Below are 24832 nucleotides of genomic sequence, written 5' to 3'. Positions count from 1 at the left end.
GTTTTTATTTAGAGGTAAAAAATCTGCTTTTCATGTGTTTTCTAGTTTCTTTTCTAATAGCTGATTATGGAGATATTTTGTATATAGTGTTTATAATTCTGAAGTATGTCTGTAACATCTCAGCCATTCTCACAATAATAGTTTGTGATATGAGAGACTACAACTCCTTTGATATATGATGTATTGAGTACTGTAGATCTAGCACTGTATATAGGATTTAGCTTCCTTTAAAAAGTAAGTTTTGTATTCCTAACATAAAAGTATTCTGCTTTTTGTCCTTCCCATTAGGAACCATGGGTGCTCGACATATTCCAGCACTGTTCTCTGCTTTCTGTGGCCTTTTAGTTGCACTTTCTTATCATCTTAGTAGGCAAAGCAGTGATCCATCTGTACTTATGTAAGTTGTCAGCAAACTTTTTTTATTGGTTATAATATGGCATGTAGACTATTGCACAGGGTGATATTTAAGTCTGGAGAGGGTGATTTCTGAATTCGGTGACTTGAGTCATCTTCTAACAAAGTTGGTTGTGTAAACTTGGGTCTCACTGGAAAGAAACATACTAATAAAGTACAAAAAAGGAGGGCTTTTATGGTTATTTTACCAGTGTTTTAGAAAACACTCTCTTTTTTGAGAGGGATGGGATATCTCAAGGACTAGCAATAAGATACACATTTACCTCTAGAAAAATGGTACAAAATAAGGTACTGATCCTGCAGACGTTCATGTATGTGCATAAGTGTACTACCATGAGTAGTCCCATTGAAATCAGTGAGATGATGTACAATTGTAAAGTGAAGTATTTGCTGGATCAGGGCCAAAGACTGTTGTCAGTGGCTGAAAAGTAGTGTCATTAGTTTGGTAGCTTGTATGAAATATATTTTGGTCTTGGTCCATTCCAGTAGCCAGCTGTCCCCATTGCAAAACTACCATCAGATTTGTCACTAAATGGTGCCACTGTCAGTTGTCTTGGCAGAAACAATGAATGAATAAACAGAAATCAAACTATTCAATTTCTCATCACAGGATACCCAAAGTACTTTGATGAAATGGGAAGTGTTCACACTTACTGCCCGTGGTGTATCAGTTCGGTAAATGAATAAAGGGCTTCAACCACAGGGCAATAAATCTAGTACCTTTCATCAGTATTAAGTTATTTGGGTCAGATTTTGCTGTCTGGGAATTATATGATTAATCTCCAATGGATGCCACCTGGGGACAGGCTAATTATCAGGGTTTGGGGAGATGCATTAGAAAGCACTATAAGAAGCAAGAGTTTCTGACCCTTGGGGAGCATGACCTGATCACAACTCTTTTCTCATGTCAGTTCCATTACGTTTGCCTCTCCACTGATGTTAACTGTTCTTCAAGGTAGTAAGCATTTAAAGCTGAGTCCAGGGACTGTGAAGAACCAGTGTAGAACAAACAACACAATGATCTGAAGGTTGGGCTTACAGAAGCAGAGGTGCAGCTAGAAATATGAGGCCCCCTGCCATCTTGGTGGGGGTCTTTTTCGGGCATTCACAGAGAGAGCCAGGTAATACTGAGGGAGACAATGGGGAGTCATTCTATGCAGGGGAGGAAACAGGAATGGGAAGGAAGGTGAAAAGGAGCTGTGGCATTAACTGAAATTCTTAAATTCTTCAGTGTGGTTTATGTAAATCCTGTCGTCATCCTCATGATCCCTGGGGACAGATAAGTCAGATAATTACATGCTGCTGTATTCTGTCTGAGGTGGAAGTGCAGTAAAAGTGCTTCCACTTACTTTCCTGTAGCCTAATCCAATACCCATTGAATCTTTCCAGTCATTTCAATGGGCTCTGGATTAGGTCCACTACGAGTGACATATAACTCATTCCACAGGATGTTATAGAATACAGAAATGGTTGTGGGGTGAAGTACCATTACACACAGGAGGGCTTATTCAGTTTTTGTGTAACATACACACAGAAAATACCAAATAAGCTCTCAAGAATGAATTATTTAGATTTTAAATGTATATTTTCCTCAGAATATATTCCCAGTCCAATAGTATCTTTAATTAAACAAAAACTCTTATCTTTTGTTTTAAATAAGATATTTTGAATCCCTGAATTCATTGTTTGGCCACCTTTTAAATCTAGGTTTCAAAGTAGCAGCCGTGTTAGTCTGTATTCGCAAAAAAAAGGAGTACTTGTGGCACCTTAGAGACTAACAAATTTATTTGAGCATAAGCTTTCGTGAGCTACAGCTAACTTCATCGAATGCATCCAGTGAAGTGAGCTGTAGCTCACGAAAGCTTATGCTCAGATAAATTTGTTAGCCTCTAAAGTGCCACAAGTATTCCTTTTCTTTTAAATCTAGTTTCTAATCCTCTAATGACCTTAATCAAATTCTCAGTAGTTCAAATAATTGTTAAATGTCTTGTTTTAGATTAAATGAGTTTCTGATTCTACAACAACATCAAGTATTCATTGTATAATCATGATTAAAATGTATAATTCCCAAAAAGAGGTTTAAGATATTTTTTAATGACTCTGAATTTAACTAAATGGAGTTTAGGGGATTGGAAACAGTATTTAAGGGATGGCCTACGACATAAATTTTAAAATGAAGGAGAAGGTGTTGTGTAAAACTAAAATGAGGATGAACATGTAACTTATTGAGATGCGCATTTTACCCTTTGTAATATCAGTGTTTGACATCAGAAATGGCACTAAAGAACCCCCTTGCCAGCATTCTCAGTAGTGATCAAAGATTAGAAAGAGCATGGAACTGAACTATCCTCTCACATGGTCCCTTCCCAATTAATGCTACTGTGCTGATTCTAGACTACACTTCCTTATTGGTGAGGAAGCTGACACTGCCCTGGCCAGATTTTCAGCTTTTCCATAGCAATCTCCTGCTATTTAGCAGTAGAATAGTCACTGTGTATGTGATGGTAAAGTTGGGCTCTAAAATGTCTCTTCTCCCCTTACTAATGGTATATAACCCCATTCGCTGAAAATCTGTTATTCAGAAGTACTGTATTCTAACAAATCTTTTTTTAATAGGTCCCTTATTCAATGTAAATTTTTTCCTCACTTTCTACGTCAAAATTTGAGAGATTCATCAGCAGATCCACTCCCAGAGAAGATGAGAGAGTCAGTGGTAAGGCTTTTTAAAATTATTTATTTTATGTACTGGAAACCTGCAATCCACCCATGTAGAATCCCTTAACCATGCTCAATTGTCAGTGCTACTACCTCATGTGTGGATGCGCTCTGCCGACAGAGGAAGACAGTGTGAACATGCAACAACCATTTTCTTTTAGCGCTTTTTGATCGTCAACAAAATTTTCAGCGAAAAAACTCTGTCACTGTAGACATGGCCTTAGGAAAGTATTGGTGACTGATCCCCAGGGGAAGGTGGAGACTTCAGGAGTTCAGACTGGTCAAGGATGGGGTTCCCAGAAGGGTTAAGGTGTGGCTGATTCCATCCAAAAGTTCTGAATTGCCATGCTTCCCAGCAGCTAGAAACCTTTCCTTTTCCTCAGCACAGCATCCATAATGGCCACCTCGAAGCACTGGGGAGCTAGATAATCCCTACAGTATAAGTATCTGTGGGAGTAAGTATTGTTTAAGGAGTGCATGGAAAATATACTACTTTATTGCTTGGTGTAGAAGCCACAGCTTCTGTTAAACTTAATTATTTTACTTGGTTAAATTGCATAGTAGAGGTATGGCTATTAATGGAGGGAGGCTTCTAAGCAAAGATATAAAGTATTTATTATAAAGCTTGGCTACATACTCTGGTGTTTTTGGTATGTAGCTTATGGGCACAGTCAACTGTCAAGTGATTTCTATGAACTGGTTGACTGTATTGTAGGGATAGTGGGAGGCATAATTTTCTTCTGATTTTTATAACCCACACATCCCTTCCACTTATTGCTCATTGCCTGGGGCAAGTGTACAGTCTGACCTCATCTATTCTACAAGTTGAACCATGTCAGGGGACTGACCCAGTTAACAATATGGCCATACCTTGAACTGGTCACAATCATTTCATTTCAGAGTGCAGATGAGGAGCCGGTTAAAAACACAGTTAAGGTCCTGACTATATTGCAGACTGGAACCATGTAACTAGGAAAAGGGGATAACTGTGTTCCACTGTAGCACTCTGACATGGCTGTACTGGTAATGTAGACAGGGCCTTTGTGTCTTGGTCCTTTTTTTGTGGTTGAATTTGTTTCTTGGTACTCTTTTCTGCCAGGGAATTGGTTTCACATGGTGCTTGTCAGCTGCACATTTCCGCTACACACGTTTGACATCTCATATTGTTTTCCAGAAATACAGGCTGTTTTTACTGGCTGCTACAAGGGCCTCCTAATGCTGTACCTTCCTTTCTTCCTCTGTTTGGGTTTCCTCCAATTTATATATTAATGTAAACAGATGTGCACAATTCTAAATTGGTTTATGTACTGCTAACTCTTCCATGCTGGGATACAGATAGTACTCCCTGAAGAGGAGATTGCAATTGTAGTTTAATACGTGCTCTGTCTAAACCCTTTAGTGGCTGGCGCCAATGTCTTAATAAATAGTTGAACCAAGTTAAGTAGGTTCTCCACAATTGTTCTCACACTGCAATGCCAGTATAGCAAATTGGTGAGTGTAGACAGCTAAAAATATATGTGCATCAAATTTGAGGGAAACATTTAAACAACAATCCATTCTGATCTTACTCCACTGTAGTTAAGGGAATGTGCTATCGTAACCAGCTCTGGTTTTGATTAATTTTCAAAAGCAAACTAAAAATAGCTTTCAGATTCTCTGTAAGAAGAACTTTGATCAATCTGGGAATTAGGTACACTGTTACATGAGGACCAGAAGGAGAAGTTTTAATAGCATATCCTTCCCCCTTTTGTTTCCTTCAGCATGCCCCTGTGTAATTGCCATCTTTTATAGTTGACAGTGGAGGAAAAAAGCTTGTTTGGGCCAAGTGCAACAAAATGTCCAGTGTCCACTGGCCTATGCTCCTATGTATAAAGCATGCATAATAGTCAGGCTAAATTAACCCCTTTATAATCAATAAATTTAAGATATAAATAACTGGTTCACCTCCAAAGATGAAAGCAAATAGGTTTAATATTAAAATAAATCTGTTGTGTTGTATAATATTCATGTTAGTAGTAATCAATACAGCATTTGTAATGTTTAGCTACATGCCTTTACTATTTTTTCTCTGCTCAAATGACTATGTAAGAATTGTCAGCTTTGGAAACTGGAATTACACAGCAGCTGTCATGGATAATTGACTATTCAACTTTGAGAATGGAGTTTCCTAGCATTATAATTAATTTCTATAGACATCCCCATGGTTGATTACTACATTAACCAGTGGCCTGAGAGTGTTAATGTGTTACATTCAAACTCAACTTCCTTCCTGGCCTTTAGTACAAACAGTCAGATAGCTAGTAAAAGGATTTATACAAAGCTCCCAATGTATAATTTAAAATATGAAGAAAAAAATTACAGCATGTGTTCCTGTTTTATTCTCACAAGCAGGAGATATCCAGAAGAGCCCTTTAAAAAATAAAGAAATATTTCTTGGATAGAATGGTGGGTGGGTGATGATGAGTCTTTGTCTGCATGATCTGTTTTTACCCAAAACTTCAAAACAATCCCAATGGTAGTGATTATTTCACTATTGAATTTTTACTAAGGTCAGAGGTCAGGCCTTTCACACATAATGTGTTTCCAACATTACATTAAAAACATGTCAGTTAGGTTGCAAAGTCAAGGACTAGAAAGTTAGGAAATGGTGGCCTGTCCAACCTTAATTCAGCCTGCTTGTGCATCCATTCTGTGCACCACCCCCTGTGCATGGTGTCTTTTGAAAAATGTGCAGTGTTTTATTTACTCTCACCAACTCTCACCATCTTGTTGCAAATGTCATGATATGTGATGTTTTTCTTAAAACCCCAGCTCTGGGAGGCATATGATTACATGAGAATATCATCTTTCATTTTAAAAATAGTACGTTTCTATCCTTCAGTCTAACTTTGAAAACATGACCCGAGTACATATATTAATTTTTACCTAATCTCATGATTTCTTTGGGGCCTGACTCATGACTTTTGAATCCTTGGAGTTGGCATTATTGAGAATGGTATGTGATCATGTAATTAAAGATTATATCATATTACATTACATAACATATACTCAGCAGGGCTAAATTAAGGTTATACGGGCAACCATAAATCTAGCATTATCTAGCTTTCAAGTGCTTAACTTTGCAACCTAAATAACATTCTTTTAATGTAGTTTTAGTATGTAATTTCCTAGGATTTTTAATAAGGAATAAAGGTAAAAATAAATTCCATTATGTGTATCATCATCAGGGTTTCAACCCTGAACTTTCAGTACTGATGCACAGCTGCTACCACTTGAGCTACAGGGCTAACTACATTAGCTAGTGGCAGGAGAAGGCTGTTATACTGTGGGTGGGAATGGGCCACTGGGGCAGCACCAGGTAGGAGATCAGGAGTTAGTTGATGGTGAGGGGCTGGCCTGGCTTGGTTCTCTCTTTTCCTCTACCCCCTTGAGTTGGGATGCTTCTGTCCCATGTGGTGTCTTCAGAGGTTGTATGGACCACTAGAGCCATGTGCTCACTCCAGGCAGGCAGGGTGGTTGTTGGAAGCCTGCACCAGCTCTGCTCACACTCCTCCTAACTTCCATACATTGCCAGAACATGTATATGGTGGTTCTGATGCTGCTGCTTTGGCAATGGTTTGGATCTAGTTCTTTAGAATGTTCATGTTCCATTAATACTATGGCAATCTGCCAAAGTTTTCCTGAGGAACACAATCCAGGGAAGGAAAAGGATAATTAACACTTTATATTTCAGCTACACCTGAGTGGAGTTTTATGGGACACAGAAAAGGCACTTCTCAAGCCAAAGGGCTTTAGTCCAGCTGAATTTCAAAGGCATGCTATAAATAGTGTAAGTGTTAGAGTTCTCAGAAACAGGTTGCAATCATCTTTTGATAACCGAAATTGTTAAACAACCGAAATATAGTGGTCATTGACAGCTCCCCCTATACTTTAAAATCAATTTGTTGTTCAAGTGTTGTCTCCGACATCGCTGTTTCATTTTTATCTCCCTGTTGTTGGGTATGTTGTTCTAGCATTATTTTATGGTTTCTTCCTCCTCCCCACAAAAACACTTGTTGGCGAGGCTGTCTATTGGGGCTGGGTGCACAGTCACAGTAACATCTTAAATCAGATGAGGTTTTCTTTTAAGTGAAATTTTGTTGTATCCCAGGTTTCTAAGAGTCTTTAAATTAGCACTACAAGTCAGTATTTAGATAAATATCTAGCAGCAGGCATTCAATTTATGTCAGTCAGCACCTTCATTTGCCATCAATGTTAAGTGCTGCTAGCCCTCTGTAATATGTCTAGTCATAAGTCTAAGCTAAGTTATTGATTTGCTGACCAAAGACATTTCTGTAAGCTCTAAAATACAATGGTTCAAAAATTCACATAGCTCAAAAGCTACCTTGTTAATTTGTTTATTCACGATGATATTTTAATCACAAAAAATGGGTTAGGAAGAACATATTTTCCAATTTCTCCAAAACACAATTACTCCAGCCCAGTTATAGTTCTTTACTTGAAGGTAGATTTTTATCTTTCATTATCATTACATAATACTAGAGATAGGCCCACTTCTGAAAACCCCCAAATCTTGGAGAAATTTTGACCCTTATATTGAACCAAACATTGCAACTTGGACCCATTTCTGTAGTACGTAATAATAAATGTATCATCATTGATGTCTATGAACACATGACAGAAACTCTCCCAGAAAGCACAGATTATTTAAGCAATGGAAGAAACAGTGCATTAGCATGAGAAAGTATCAATGCTTCCAAACAGGAAATGGAACCAGAATATTAACAGATTTTTGCCATTTTCAAAAATACAGAAAACCCCACAAATACCATTGCATAAACGGAGACACAAATTTAATGTAAAACCATTTTAATTTTAAGTTTCCCATGTTACATTTAAACAATGTTTACAAAATATGTTTTAAAATGAATTTTGATATGTCTGATATTCTTGATATGTTTGAATTTTTAACAAACGTAGAGTGTAGGGAAATAATTTTGCAAATCATATTGCAGAAAATACCTTTACATTAAAATATGTTTTTATATTGTAAAACAATGACAAGTGTCATCACAATGCAAACTATCAGTAATTCATAATGGAGTAATTTAATTTATCCAGTTAAAATAGTATTCACTTGATAATTTTGTATTTTAAAAAAATTATATTCACAGAAGGAAATCTTGAAATCGGATCTCATTGTCTGCACAGTGGCTGCTGTTCTATCATTTGCAGTCAGCGCCAGCACTGTGTTTCTGTCATTAAGGGTATGTATATTAATCCCCTGCTTTTAAATATTTTCCCCCTAAGATACCATCTCTATTATGGAAAACTACATGGCTAAGAACAGAAAGGAGCTGTGAAGAGAAAAGTTAAGGAAAAATTATTTAATGGCAAAGATCATTTCAAGACTTTTGATATACACTGCAAATCAATTATAGATATTTATATTAGGCACTATTTAATGCATTTAGTAATTGTTTTCCCTTAACCTTTGCTTTATACTAGTCTTTTCTTTATGACATAGAAGCTGTTGGAAGAGGGATTCTTACATAAACATGACCAATTTAGCTTTTTTATTTCCAGTTACAATACTGGTTAAATTTGTGTGTAAAGTACATTTTGAAAAAGAACAAAGATTGTTGCTTTCATTTCCTGAGCCCCACATCTGCTTCCCACCTGTAGTCTTTGATGCTTTTTATGTAAGAATCAATATTTCTTGCAAATATATAAGGAAGATTAAATTGTTGTACATTAAAAATATTGTGGGTCTATAAAATATTATTTGTAAATGTGATTCCATTATTTTCTTCCTTTGGCTCAGCCATTTCTCAGCATTGTGCTGTTTGCTTTAGCATGGACTGTGGGATTCGTAACACATTACATACTTCCTCAGCTCCGCAAGCATCATCCTTGGCTGTGGATTTCACACCCGATACTTAAAAACAAAGAATATTATCAGCGGGAAGTGAGAGGTTTGTAATAAATGTTGTCAGAATGCTGATGGATGTTGTCTTTAGTTTGTGGTGTTTTTAAAGAAAAAAATTCTTGCTTGTGTTCATTGTGATGTTTAAAGATGACCATTTTTTTTCCAAGATGAGTTTTCTTTTTTCTTTTTTTATGTTTTACTTAGAAATGTCAGAGGAGTATCAAGTTTTGATTTCTATATTTCTTTTGGATGGCACTCTCTAAGGGACTGGAAGAACGGAAGTGAATATACTGACATCACAATAGGTAGAAAGGCCTACTGCAACTTTTCTACATTTCATTGTAGATGTGGGTGGGTTTGAATCTTTCATGCAGAGCTTTCTGCTAAAACTATTCAATTTTAGCAAAAACATCCAAACCCAAAGAATTTTAAATTGTCTATGTAAACATCCCTTCCTGTCTTAAGTGAGGGGTAGCAAAACTGCTGCTGCAACCCCTACCTATTGGGATTTCATTATTCCATAGTTCTCCAGTCCCCAGACAGTCTTCCCGCAGAAGGAGGGAAGTATTATTACTAATGTAGAAAAGCAAGCTCTGAATCCATGGAAGTGAGTAGATAAACTCCACTTGACTTCAGGTGCAGCAGGATAGGGCACATAGGAGTTAAACTGAAGAGTGGAACATTTTGATTCATATTTAAAATGTGTCTAAACATTTCAACCGTCTACCCCATTACCACACTTAGACTTGGAATTTAGTTCTGCATGAAACAACTTCTTCCCTTTGAATATTTGTTGCTCCTTCCCTCCCCTTTTATTTAATCATTTGAAGTGCTGGTGCCTACTTACACTTCACAACCTCTCTCCCTGCCCTCAACCACCAAAGTGTCCAGGAAATCCACTGGGGCCCTGAACAGATTTTCCCCCTACAAAATAAGATTATTTCTTATTATGGGCCCCTTTCCCTTAAACATCAGCTTTCATGTACCACTGACCTGAACTTCAAAGTGCTGGAATATAATGGTGAGAAGAATCTCAGATTTTTTCTTTAGATTATTGGTAACTGGGCTACTAGCCCATTTAATCTTTATTCATGACTCTGGCTTAAATCTGAGTTACTCCTTCCCTTGTTTCAGAGTAGCAGCCGTGTTAGTCTGTATTCGCAAAAAGAAAAGGAGTACTTGTGGTGCCACAAGTACTCCTTTTTGCGAATACAGACTAACACGGCTGCTACTCTGAAACCTGTCATTATGCAAGGCACTGAATTTAGCCGTATAGAGTGGAAATCTGTCAACTTCATGAAAAAACTCGTACAGATACAGACAGACATCATCTTCCTCTCCAAATGAAAACAAATGGACATCATACCGAAAGGACTGAAGGTAAAAAATCCATTACAATCTACATACCACACAGACTATGCTGACAGCTTGTGCCACACACTCTCAAAGAAACTGCGGAACCACCTGATCAACATCCTGATCAACAGCAAACAGGGAAAGATTAAGAATGAGCTCTCAAAACTGGATACTCTCATAAAGAACCAACCTTCCACACAAACTTCCTCGTGGCTGGACTTTACAAAAACTAGACAAGCCATTTACAACACACACTTTGCTTCTCTACAAAAGAAAAAGGACACTAAGCTATCTAAACTACTACATGCCACAAGGGGCCACAACAATGGTTCCCGTAACCCACCCAGCAATATTGTTAATCTATCCAACTATACTCTTAGCCCAGCAGAAGAATCTGTCCTATCTCGGGGCCTCTCCTTTTGCCCCTCCACCCCCATGAAATTTTGTTAGTCTCTAAGGTGCCACAAGTACTCCTTTTCTTTTTCTTCCCTTGTAAATGGGAAATGTAGATAGAAATGTAGATAGAATTGCACGTGCATGTTCAAACATTTCACCTCTGTAGGCCTGGATTCAAATCTGAATTTATTTACTTGGCAAAATAGATTTCCGTGCAATCCCAAGTGGATATTTATCCCTGTTTGTTAAACGTCCTAACCTCTTTTTTACACTTGATGTAAAATGCAAGTTGTTTTACCACTGGTGTAACTTTTTAGATTGTGGAGAAGGGTAATTGTTATATCTGGAAATGGAGAACGTATCAAATATAATAATAATACTTAGCTCTTCTATAGTGCTTTTCATCAGTAGATCTCAAAGCACTTTTCAAAGGAGACCAGTATCATCCCAATTTTACACAGTTTATAGCAGGGACGATGAAAGCTTCACCTTGCACCACGTTGAGCTACTGTGTATGAGTCAAGTGACCTATGGCCTAATCCAGGGTTATGTAAACTGAGGGACAACCTAATATTTGTACTGAAGTTTATAGCCACTTTACATGGTATAGAGAAAATACAAATAACCCTTCTCTTTTTTAATACCCAAGCCCAAGGGAATGTTTAAATTATTAATGATAAAAACTTTATATATAAATTTCTTAATAACAGACATAGTTTCTGCAGGGCATAATAGTCTGCTAGCAGAAGTAATAAGGCTAAAATAATGTCTTTCCCTGGCATCTGTTGCAATGGGGATTTACTGAAAATATAGCAATGAAACAATGCAGAAGAGTTCTTTTTAAAATGGCATTTCTCGTTTTTAAAAAGTGTAACAAAATCAAGTTAAAAGTGAGAACACAGAATGTTGTATCAGTGATGTTTAGCCATTGTGTTCACTCTGTCAATATAAGCCTTAGTGGTTATCCATATAGACCCTCTCTAGGAAAGAATATAGCACAGAGAAGTCCCTTTACCAATAACATTTACCTCACCTACTAGCTGTCCTTTCTTACAATCACCAATTGATCTGTACACCTATAGTAGCTGTATTTTGAGAACACTGTACTGTAGAGTTTAACCCTCTGTTACAGAATAATTACATTACAACCTTAGTGACATATTGTGTGCAGTTTGATATGCTGTACTCTGTGTTTAAAAGCGAATTGTATTTCCTAAATAGATTTTCCTGTTTAAGAAATCGAGGCAGAATTATATTTACTTTGACTTTTGAATGTTTAAAATTTGAGCAGCATGGTTACTGAAGTCTGTAACTTTCATTTCCTGCATAATATCTCAAGAGAATCACTGAAGCTGAATAAAACAATGTAACTTCGTTGATAATTTGGCCTTGCTAATATCTACTGACTTCAGCAGGTGCTGCCTTGGTATGTAGGAATATCTGAAAATATTTTAGAATCTCAGAGACTAATTTCTAGTTCTCCTGCAGTTTCAGCAAACTTCACTTAGAGAAACTTGGCTTCTTTTTTCAGCTATCATCGTCTCTTTGCTCCCAGCTGGAAACTTGCTTGTCATATCTTGATGGATCATTCTCAACCTATGTTCATGAGGTGCTTGAAAACACTAATGTCAGAACACAGTCTGCTGCAGGACTTCAGTATCCTGTTCTTCAAACAAGACAAAAGTGGTCTGGTCATTCCCTGCAAAATCATGCGTTTGCCATACATTAAGGATTTAAATCTTTCTGAAAAATCATGTCTTCAAAACAAAACCTGTGTACCAAAAAGTACCCAAGAGACTTGATTAAAAGTTGCCTTTTAACTGTTGCCAAAAAATACCAAGGAAAGTGTACTGGAAATGTAAATCTTATTAATGATTTGTATTCCAGCTGAAAGTCATTGTTTTAAAAGGCTTCATTTGCTTCATAATGAGCAACTCTTGTGAATATCCTGGCTTTGTGCATGAGTTTAATCTTTTGCATGAGTTTAATCATAGAAGACTGTTAGAAGATTTTTTCCCTTATGTCTTCATTCATTGGAAAAACATAATCTTCATAAAGGTAATGGCTCAGCTTTTCAAAAGATTGAGAGTAGAGATATACCAGGCAAATTCACTTCACTCTTTGACTGATCTGCATTGATAGGTCAGCTCATACTTTGGAATCACTTGTATCACTCAAGCTAACAACTCCCTGGTACAATCAGGAGTCAAGGAATTTTCAGATTCTTCTATATTCTCTATTTTCTATGGGGTCTAGCTAGTCTGTATTGGTTTAATTATTGCAGAAGTGTACCCAGAAGTATCTGTAAAAGAACTGGAGTAAAGTATAGATCTCTTTTCAGTCACAGGAACAATGCTGCAATCTACAAAGCCTGAGATAGGCGCCTAGGTTCCCTATTTAATTAATAAGGAAAGATAGGCACTTAAGTCCAGACTGCATGGAGGCACCTATCTCTTTTAGCAATCCATAACTGGGAACCCCTCTCCTGGAGTCAGGTGGCTTAGTTATTTCATGTGAAAATGAGTTTGGCACCCTCCCCACAAAACAGAGGGAGCAGGGGGTGATGGTGAAGCCTGAGTCATTGGAGCAGGGGGACCAGACCTTGAGTCTCCTGCCTCCCAGATGGGTACCCTAATCTCCAGGCTACAGAGTCATGCTCTCTCTCTCTCTCTTGCGTACTTCCAATGACTCTCTAATTATTTATCCACAGTGGAACAGCATCAACAGGAGAGTTCGAGGGAGTCCCACATCAGAATATCCCAGAGCTCAGTGATTAGAGCACTCCTTCCGGTGTAGTGATGCTGTCTCTCTCGGTCCTCCTCCTCCTTTCTTTCTGGACATTCCTTTAGCATCTTCTTTACTGGGTCATACTTCTCTGCTCTTCTGCTCTCCATGGGTTTATCCAGAATCCTGTCTTTGGCTCCCATATATCCTTAGCTGCCGTCTTTACACTGATTCCTCTCATATTTACCGTACTCCTGACTTGTCTCCATCTATCCGTTCACTCATTTCAGCCTGTTTTTCTGGCATCTCCCAGCTGCCTTACTCTCAATTTAAACATAAGAGTTCCCATTTGGCCATGTTATCTTCCTCCTGCACTTCTCCCCTTTTCCCTCCATTTTATGTTGACCATATCACCATCCTCCATTTCACTCAGGCCCATAACTGGGATGGCTAACTTTCCCTCAACTTTTCCCCACATATGCAGGTTGTTTCCTGTGTTCACTCTGCTAAAACTCTCATTTACACCCTCACCACCTCCTGTCTTAACTCTGGTAGCCTTCTCTCTAGCCTCCCTGATACATATTGTCCCCATCTTCTCTTCAATCCATTCAAAGCATAGCTGTTCAGAGGAGCTCATCCTCGGCCAGTGGGATTAGCCTTTCTTATACAGCTCAGGAGCTATCCCAGGAAAAAAGGGAAGTGCCTCTCTTGATGAGTTCAGGTACTATGATAGGAAGAGGAATGCAGAGAGGGAGCCTCTTTCTTAAATTGCTCAGGACCTTCCACAGAAAGAGGGAATGAGAGCTTCTACTGCAGACTTGAAGAGGACAAGATGGAGAAGGAGCCTCTCCTGTGGCTTGCAGGAAGAGATTGAGAGAGGGAGAGAACAAGCCATTTCTCCTTCTCACATTCTTAAAACCCTGCACTCACTAATGGTGAGCAGGATAATTATTCTTGCTAATGGCTTGCTAGATAATATGTTGGAGGTTGCCTATAGTAATAGATTCTCAATTTATTTTTCTGATCTCCAAGGTTGAGAGCTCTTCTTTCCTTCTTCAGCTCTGACACAAATGATATACTGTTTTATAGTTCTTGGGCCCTGTCTGACTGAATTTCTTTTGAATTTAGAATGTGTGAAAAATGGCTGTGAAAACAGGTCCCTCACAGCATTGCCATGGTCATTTCTACCTGCTACTTTGGAGGCAAAAAAGCTTGATTTTGAAATGTGAATCATATTTTTAATGAAAGCTATGAAAAAGCCTGGCGTCAGAGCCATAGGCAGTAATAAGAGGAAATACTTTAAGCTATAAAGAGTGAAGGATATTGAGTCTCAGAAATTCATGTACAGCTTTTTGAAAGCCTGTTACCTCAACCAAAGATATCATAGGTCCATGAATTAAAGTAATTCGGAAGGATTGGTTCCTGACTTTTCTCCGTGTATCTATTGAACATACGGTACTCTGGAATCTTGAGTCAATGTGTCCTCTTGTTTTCTCACCATCATATTGCTGAAATAGCTTATTTTATCCTTCTTGCTGTAGGAAGCGATGTTGGTAGTTCAGCAGGTGGTTTTTACCTTTTGAGTCAGTATTGAATCCAGTATGGTGCACTCTGTTGTTGCAAATTCTGTTTTTCAGATGACCTGAGCTATTTGTGCTCATTAAAGAATTCCTGTCATGTTTGCAAGAATACAGGTGTTACTCAGGAAACTTTACTCTGCCTACTTAATTTTTCCCTGCAATTTCAACTGTATACAGTAGTCACGTCCTGTCTGACTGCTGAATAATATTGATGTGCACTGTTAAATGACTGAATTCCATCCCAGAGTTGGGTGCACTTTGTTGCTGAGTGAAGTGATCCCAGTATTTATGTGTATAATAGTTTCTTTGTAAAGTATTTTTGGGTCCTTTGGGATAATAATAATAATCCCTAGCTCTTTTATAATGCTTTTTATCCTTTATCCTCAAAACACTTTATAAAGTTTGACAAATCATTATCCCCATTTTACAGATGGGGTAACTGAGACACAGAGAGGGGAGAGGAGGCACATGACTTAGCCAGGTCATTGACCAGGCCAGTGACAGGCTGGGAATAGAAATCAGGTTCTAGAATCTTCATTCAGTGCTCTCTCCACTAGGTCACACAGCTTCCCCACTAGGTAACATGAAAACTGCTAGTTAATTATAAATATTCTTTAATAAATAAAATATTCTAAGTAAGAAAGTGATTAAAGTGATGAAAAACAAATATGTTTATTAATATTGTGTCATGTTTTACTTCTAAAACTTAGAAGAAACTATCCTTTACTATGTACCATTTCAAGCTACTATATGTGCCGGGTCTGGTGGATGCAGCAAAAAGAAGCAAAGTATGTAAAGTATAATATTGGCCGGACCCAGAGAACAACATGATGCTATATGCAAAAGAATTAAGGATTACATGAAGTGTCATAAATTTAGTGGTATATTAACTAATATGATATACAAAACTCATGATTTGTCCTTTTGACTTAATGCATTTGTTGTCTGTACAGTATTTATATGCTGAAAAAATAATAATTTGCCAAAATGGTCTGTTATCTGTGTTTTTATTTCAGATGCTGCTCATTTAATGTGGTTTGAAAGACTCTATGTGTGGCTTCAGTGTTTTGAGAAATACATCTTGTATCCAGCATAATATGAATGCCCTCACCATTGATGCTTTTTCTATTAGTAAATACAAGAGACTTGGTACACAGTAAGTTGATTATAGTTCATAATACGTGATTCATAGATTTAAGACTACTCACATTCAGACTAATGTTCAAAAGATGAAGCTCATGGCGTATAGGTCCATCAATGGCTATTGGCCAAGATGGTCAGGGACACAACCCCATGATCTAGGTGTCCCTAAACCTCTGACTTCCAGAAGCTGGGGACGAATGACAGCATTCGATAATTGCTCTTTCCTGTTATTTCCCTCTGATGTGTCTGGCACTGTCCACTGTCGGAAGCAGGATGTTGGGGTAGGTGGGTCACTGGTATAGGCCATTCTTATGTTCTTATGAAATTTAATGTTGCTTAAATGAGTCTGGTTATTTGTGTCAATTGGTTTTGTGCTATAATGAATAACAATAAATACAAAATCCTATCATTATTGGCTCTGTTAAAGGACAATTCAGACTGCCTTAAACTATGATGAAGGAGATGCTGTTGGTACTGCAGCAAACATGATTGAGGCTAGAGAGATTTAAATTTATACAGAGAGATTAAAAAACTAAATATGTATAGCATGCCCAAATGACAGCTAAAACCAGGAAATATTATACCAGGCTGCAGGTGTTCAAAGGGTGTAAACACTTGGGAGTAACCAGGATTAATGAGATGAAATGAGAAATCTAGGTTGGACATCAGGGAACTGTAAAGTTATTAGACTGTGGAAAGGCTCTCAGAGGAGGTGTCACAGGCTTCTTACTAGAGTCATTGAAGGCTAGGTTGGACAAAGCCTTCAAGAATGTAGAGTGCAGAACCTATCCTGAATTAGCAGGGATATGATCAGGAAAACAGTATAAGCTTTTTCCATGTCTAGCCTCTGTGATTCTAATCAAACTAATGTTGCTGATCCACAGTATTATAGTATGTTCTTTGAAGATAGCCTTTTGTGGTGGCAGTTTTTGCTTGATGACCTACAAACTGCTGTGAGATTCAGTGGTATTGTAGTGATTGCAATGTCCTCACTGAGCAGAATTAGTACAGAGCCTTTTTCACTACTACAGTGATTTAAATTGTTAAACTGGCCTGTGTTCAGGAACAAAGATCCATTACAAATGGAGCATTTTATTTCCCTTATTCAGATTGTCTGGATGTTCGTTTTTAAAATCAGATTATTTTTAACTTGGATGTAGTGAAAAACTATTTATTATTAATAATAATAATATTCTATGACAGTAGCATGTCGAGGCTCCAGACCCATGATTCATGGGACTGTACAGACATATACCAAAAGAAGGTTATAATGTAAGCTCTAATTTAGAATGTAAGCTCTTTAGCTTACATTCTAAATTAGAGCTTACATTATAAATAAACTACATCAACTTTTGTACAGGAGCATACGGCAACATTTTCAAAAATACCTATTTTCAGAAGTGACATAGGCACTTAAGAAGCTAAGTCTCATTGAATGTAAATGGGATTTAAGCTTCTAAGTTTCTTAGGCATGTTTGAAAATTTTATCTGAAATATAGTACAGCTCACTCTCATAGATGTGGTGGTTCTGCAGGTCTAGCTAGAACTAAAAAATAGCCAAATGTTAGTTTGACACTTGTCATCAGATGTATTTCTGAATCCACTGGAGGATCAGATGTGTTGAGTAAGAAGATATTATTTTACATAGTAACTTTTCAGAGCAGAATTGCAACCCCAGCTGTTCAAAAATCATGATTCAGACCCCCCAAAACATGAGATTTTAAAAGTAATCATATTTGGGTCTGCCTTCTGATAGTTTAACCTTTAGGAGAATGCCACCAGTCCACCAATGTAGGCGTGATTATCTAAATTCACCCTTTGAAGACACACTTAACAATGCAGGTCCTGACTATTGCTCAGAGAGGACTCATTTTTCTTATCCCATTTGGTGTGGAGAGCTGTCTTTCCCTAACTTGGACAGAATACTTAGAGAGGAGGATAGTGGGGATAGAATGGCAGCTACCCCACACATGTTCTCTTTCCACACTTTTCCATATGGCCCCTATATTCGCTTGCCTCCCTGTATTCCTTCCCTTTCCCCTCACTGTTTCCCACCCTTCCATTCCCTGGTACCCCATTTTCCTCCTGCACTCCATGTCCCAGGCATCCCCTCATCCTGGCTTATTTCTCTGCACTCCCTTCAGTCAGCCTCTTGCACATCATAATCCCATGCAACTTTCTCAGTTTACCTAATTCTCCCCATGCTCCTCTGACTTCCTCATGATCCTACCACAGTCTCCTGACCTGCTGCTACACTTTCATTCCTGGCACCTCCCCATTCTATATCCTTCCTTTCCCTCACCTAATGACTATGGGGTTCTCCTTAGTCCCTGAAGGCAAGCCTGGCTCAGCCCCAATTGAAAGCAGTGGGAGATGATGACCATTTAAGTTTTGGTGGATTTAAGGCCAGGACTGATATAAGGACTGTTATAATCATCTAGTCTGACCTCTTGCATAAAATACTACATAGAACCGTGCCCAGTAATTCCTGCACCAAACCCGTAACTTCTGTTAGAGCTATAGCATATCTTTTAGAAGGACATCCAGTTTTACCTTGAAGTGATAGTGTGATCCACTACCTCTCTAGGTTAGTTGTTCCAGTGGCTAAGTACCTTCACCGTTGAGGGATAATGGAAAAACTGCACAAGTCTGAATACAGAAATCACATCATAAGAAAAAGAAAAAAATTCCAGACATTGCACGACTTGCAATAAAATCATTAGAGTTGTTCAGATAGTTGGACCTTGTAATCTGAAATTGAAATCAGCTTGTATTTCTCAAGAAATTGAGATGAAGAATTAGCTACCTTCAGTTTTTATCTGACTTTTGCAAAACATATGTGAGGATGAAGTGCAGAAACTGCCAAATGTACATATTTTTTTATACATATATATATATTTAAATAATTATTTTTAAATAAGTTTCTTTGGGAGGATTTAGGGCTTCCCAGAGCCTCTAGCACCAAACAAGGATAAAGTATTGTTTCTTAGAAGTTTAAATCCCATTTACATTCAAAGAGACTTAGCTTCTTACAGCCCTGTCTCATGAAACTTTACACAGGGCACCTGGACAGTAGCAAGGAGCATTTTAACAGGCTGAGTGGATGCCACATGATAGTTGAATGTGCCTTTGGCCATTTGAAAGGTCGCTGGAAGTGTCTCAGTGGCAGGCTAGACCTTACTGAGGATGATATTCCCGTAGTCATAGCCACATGCTGCACTTTACATAATCTGTGTGAATCTAAGGATGAAATGTTTGCTCAGGTGTGGAGCACTGAGGCAAAGCGCTTGGCTGCGCAGTTTGAACAACCAAATGCTAGGGCTGTCAGAGGAGCCCAGAGGGCTGCTATTAACGTCAGAGAGGCTTTGAGGAACCACTTTGACAATGAGGGGTAGTAACACATGTCTGCTTTGGAGTTGTTTCCCTGGGGCATCCGTGTACAATTCTGGGGCCCAGGATCCATGCAACACAATGCTTTAGAAGCCTGTTTCTGAGAGTGAATTGATTGCTATATGCTTTGTAGAACACAGAATTAAATGCTGTACCATTAAATACCTTAGCCTTTACTTATTGATAAAAGGGATAAAACCTCACAACGGTGTGTAGCTCCAGCTATCATTGTGCAAGCTGTGAGCAGGGGTGGAGTGATGGGGAAACTCAGGAGGGCTGTGGATGTGAAAGGAAAGTCTGGGCATAGAGGGGGGTGGGGTTGGCAAAGAATTGTGCATGTGCTGCTGTGAGGTCGACCATGGGTCTGCTCAGTCTGCAGCTATATCAGAGACTTGAGCATCCCTGTCTGATCCTCCATCACTTTTATCATCCGCTCTGTCGCTTGCCTAGCAAATGCAGCACTCTCTTTTCTGTCCTGCCTTTCGGCTTCCCAGCACTCTTTGCGTTCCCTGCTCTATCTCTCATCATGCTGCAGCACCTCCCGGAACATGTCTTCTTTGCTGCGCCTAGGGTTCTTCCTTATCTGCCGAAGCCAGTCAGCAGAGGTGCGTGTTGTGTTCCTCAAGGTCTGTGCTGAACAGAAGAGGGATTGTTACATTCCAGCAAATGATTAAAACGTTTCAGTAACAAGGACCTTTTGCTAGTAGAAATCACTTTCTCTCCGAGACTCTAGGTAGGCACAGAGCTCTGCGAGCACCCCAATCATGGTGAGTGTCGGTAGTGGGGGGAAGGCAGTTGTGCGTACAAAAAGGTCTCGGTTTGCAGGGGAGCTTTTCAGGGAACTCGTTCTAAAATTATCACGCACATTTTCACAGGCGGCCAATCTGATGGCTGACATCTCACTGCTGCAGGTAACCAGGGAAACCAGGGCACAACTACTGCATGCTTGTGGCTTTCACCCTGGTCTATATGCAGCTCAGCTATGTGCCGCTTTGGTCCCAACTCCAGTGATTGCTAGATGGCATGTTACAGTTTCCTACAATGGGGGAATTAACAAGGCTGCAATCCCTTGGAATCTGTGGCAGAGGATTAACAAGTACCTCTTGGAAATTTTCCAGAGCCTCTCTCTGGAGGATTCCCTTCAGGTTTCGATGTCCATTGACACCCTGCTTGGCCATGCAGATTAGCTACACAGGGCAATGTCCAGCTCACAGAAAACACTACCTCCCTCCCACTTTTCGATTCCCTACACAAGCCACAGCAACTTACGCGGTGTCTTATCTGTTTCCTGCTCCTTGTTGAGCACTTCTGGAATGGAGAAAAGTTCCTGGCTACCTGCACCACCGGGCAACCCCGCTGGGACCGCCACATCCTCCTCTAGCTCGACTTCTTCATCCAGAATTTCAGCTTCTGGGTTACCCCCTCTTTCTGCTGCCTCCGAAGTATCCACAGGGCTATTGGCGATGGAGGTGGGGTCACCACCGAGGATAGCATTCCGCTCCTTATAGAAGCGGCAGGTCTTAGATGCAGCGCCGGAGCGATGGTTTGCCTCCTGCGCCTTATGGTACGCCTGCCTCAGCCCCTTTTGTCTTCACTCTACACTGCTGCGCGTCCCAATCACAGCCCTTTTCACACAAGCCTCAAGAAATTTGCCCATATGTGTCCCAATTCCTACGGGTCACTCGCAGCTGCGACTGAACAGACGCCTCTCCCCGTAAACTGAACAGATCCAATAACTCAGCGGTGGTCCAAGCGGGAGCGTGTGTGGTGCGATAGCCGGCCATGCTCACCTGAGAAGCCACCTGGGAAGCTCATCTGGGAAGCCAGCAAGCAGGAAATGAGATTTAGAATTCCCGGGACTTGCAAGGGGGAGGGGAGGGGGCGGGGGCGGGTTGGCTGCAGAGCAGCGCAGTTCAAATTGCTGACCAGAGCGGCAGCATGGGACTTGTGGGGCACTTTCTCGAGGCCGATAAAATCAGAAAAAAAAGCTGTGGTGTCTACACGGGCAGTCTGTAGACAATAAAGGGAGGGGAAAAGACAAAAGTCTCTCGCAGGGGTGGAAGTATTTTGTCACCAAAACTGGGCGTTTTTTTCCCCCCTAAAAAAGTCACATTGCAGTGTGTACGCTATCGCTGTTTTGTCGCCAAAAGGCAGTTTTTGGTGACAAAAGTTGCCAGTGTAGACAAGCCCTCTGGGGAGCAGGAGCCAACCCCAGCACGAAATATCTGTCTGGGTTTGGACATGCTCGGTGTTAACAATACCTCCTTAACTGCACCAAAACCTGGTTGCTAGGCAAAAGGGCCTGAAAGAGACTCAGCAAAGCAGCCAGCAGGGCCTTCATCTCCTGCTAAGGCAGGGTAGCCCTGGATTCTTTGTTTCTTTAGACCTCTTATTACAAAGGGCTGTATTATCTCTCCGTTCTTGGCTACATACTCTCCAGGAAGAAGAATGTCGTGTATATGGTAGCTTAAAGAAGGGGAAGTTACTTTCCATGCCTGTAATTCTACTTTTAAGACATCATCTTGCAGATTCTCATTCACTTGTCCGCCTCCCCTCAGAATTTGGAGGGATGTTTTTTGAGGCAATGTGTTTTTGCAATTTCATCTTGTTGTTCCTATCTGGCTGGATGTATTTGACTTTTCTAATTGCATCTGGTTTTTTTAATTTAAAAAATGGAATTGGTGTGTGTGTGTGTGTGTGTAGCGGGGGAGAGATGATGGGTAGGGGTTGGAGCCCTTGCTTCCGGCACTGTCAGAAACTGACTGGAATGTTTCAGAACCAAAGGGGGTGGTGGTTGGTGGTGCATATTGGACAGTCTGGGGCAGCTTACCATGTTGCCTGCTACTGTCACTGCCTCAAAAGGTTCAACAACAACAACAACAAAAAGAGGTCACTGAGCTAGGGCAGTTGTACCATGCTTCCACTGGGAGCGTAAGAAAATCCCCCCATGCCCTCCAAAAAGAATCCTGTGTGGCAATATCTTTAAAGAGACAGAATTACCAGAAAACAATGTTCCCTTATCCTCTAGCAAGAGATTATATGCTCATAAAACTCGTTTCTGACTGAAATTTTGTGGATATTAGATGGGCATAAATATCAACCTGATCAGGGAAAGGGTCTTTCAGTTGCTTATGTTGCTCTGTGATTTTATGCCTCTCCCCATTAAAATCTTCCTCACTTCCCCCAAGAATTTTCTTGTTCTTGATAAACATCAAATCCAAAAAAATGTTCTCAACCCACTAGGGGATATTCTAAGACTGTCAAAAACACTTTATTGTAGTCCCTAGTTTTGCATTCGGAAATCCAAATAAAATTGAAAGAATTTCTGACAGGGTAAGAAATGAGGTCTTTCGGCATTTCATTCAGACAGTGATGACGAGGTGATCTTTTTGAGTGGCCTGAACTCAAATCAAGTTGGATCTGCATTAAGAATGCAGTGAATAAATGCCACAAAAAATAAAATAAACTTGGAATTGCACAAACTGTGAGCCTTAAAATGACAAAAATGCACCACTCCATTTAGAACTTTCTGTGCTGTCAATTGCCACATGCTTTCGCAAGTATTCTGTTGTTTTGTAATTGACATAGAGGATTATTTTCAGCATTTTACAAATACTGGGTTTGATTCATCACTGCACCAGCCTAAAGTTGGGTAACATGGTGGTGATTCAGATTTATTGCCTGTAGTTGGTAACAAGCTGCTTTCTAATATAAATCTGTATAAATTGTAGTGCTATAAATGAATGGTGCCAGACTTAAGTCACAAGTTGAAAATTTATTTTAGGGATTTTATTTAATTATATTTTATTATGTTATAAGGTACTTACTACAATAATGGATGCTACTCTTATAATACATAATTGTTCCCGTGTTACAGCTCTGTAAGTACTCTAGAGATATGTAATGCTAGCAATGTAAAACTGCTGTTGCAGATGGATTAAATAAACATGATTATTAAAACAAAAACTAGTATTAATATAAAAATAAATTAACTGTATGTGTGTAGCTAGACTTATCAGTCAAGAGTAGGTCTGATATGGTTATTCATGTTCATTAGTTACAGTCTAATTGTTTTGTTATGTTAACTTGATTAGGTTTTCTTTTCCCTCATTCCCACAGCTGTGATATTTTCCTGATAACAATTGCTGGGATGAAGCTGCTCCGATCCTCATTCTGTAATCCGGTTCATCAATTTGTTACTTTGAGCTTTACTGTAATCTTTTTCCAATTTGACTACAGAGGTATCTCAGAGAATTTCTTGCTGGATTTTTTCATGATGTCCATTGTGTTTCATAAGGCAAGTTTACAAACACCATTGTTTTCTTGATATAAAATGTTTTCATAGTTTGAATTATCTTTCCAATGTCACTGCATTGATAAATGGCTGGAATATCTTTTTAAAATATAATTGTTATAATATCATTTTAACAGAAGCAGGCCATTGGTATCACAGAAAAAAATCTTAGTGGAGGATAAAATCAATAGTTTTTAAGTTAAATGTATTTTCTGTTTCTGTATGAAACTTCATATTTACTTCTTTGTTCGCATGATGCTACAGAAGTCACAATTTAGATTTTTTAAGAATAGAGTCATAAATGACTTGAAAGAGGCTTTTGAGCCATTAGTGCAAGGTTGCCTTTGTATTAATTGCATGAGTGTTTTTATCTGGTCTTCCTTTGAAAGCCTCTGGTGTTTGACTCAACAATTTCCTTTGGGAAATTAGTCCAATATCTAATCATCCTTATGATAAGAAATTTTTCCTAATGTCTGACTTAAATTTTTCCTACCTTAGTTTCAGGCCATTATCTTTGTTATACAGTGCTTAACCTTAAACTCAAGCTTCTTCTTTACTTTTACAGTATTAATTCTGAAGTGTCATGGACTCTTATCATATTCCTTTCTCTTTTTTTCTCTGAGTTATACATACAGTCTTAAAACTCTTTTCATAATTCCAGATTGTACCCTAATTCATGACCTGTGCAGCTCCTCTCAAATCAAAAGTAGGTTAAATTGACATGGTGCTAAAATACCAGAAATTGCTTGAATTTTGTCTACACTAGGGCTCCCACCAGTGCTTATAATGATTATCGCCATGTCATAATTTTCTGTTGAAAGCTGCATATTTGTGGCTGTGGGTGATATGGAGGTTTTTTGTTGTTTGTTTTTAAATGTTGACTATTTGAAG

The 24832-nt window shown here is 39.0% G+C and overlaps 1 protein-coding gene across 1 annotated transcript in view; it reads left to right on the top strand.

Moving 5' to 3' along the window:
• PCNX2 (pecanex 2) overlaps nt 1-24832 on the top strand; it is a 250569-nt gene that overhangs the window by 113520 nt on the left and 112217 nt on the right. Inside the window, 8 exon segments of the mRNA XM_043511376.1 lie at nt 289-295; nt 298-397; nt 3031-3127; nt 8304-8396; nt 8954-9104; nt 16131-16206; nt 16208-16270; nt 23767-23944. Of these exon segments, the coding sequence (XP_043367311.1) occupies nt 289-295; nt 298-397; nt 3031-3127; nt 8304-8396; nt 8954-9104; nt 16131-16206; nt 16208-16270; nt 23767-23944 (765 nt within the window).

Source organism: Dermochelys coriacea, chromosome 3 (genome assembly GCF_009764565.3).
Source record: "Dermochelys coriacea isolate rDerCor1 chromosome 3, rDerCor1.pri.v4, whole genome shotgun sequence".
NCBI lineage: Eukaryota > Metazoa > Chordata > Testudines > Dermochelyidae > Dermochelys > Dermochelys coriacea.
The sequence above is the reverse complement of the archived record's forward strand: the minus strand, read 5'-3'. Positions and strand labels throughout refer to the sequence as shown.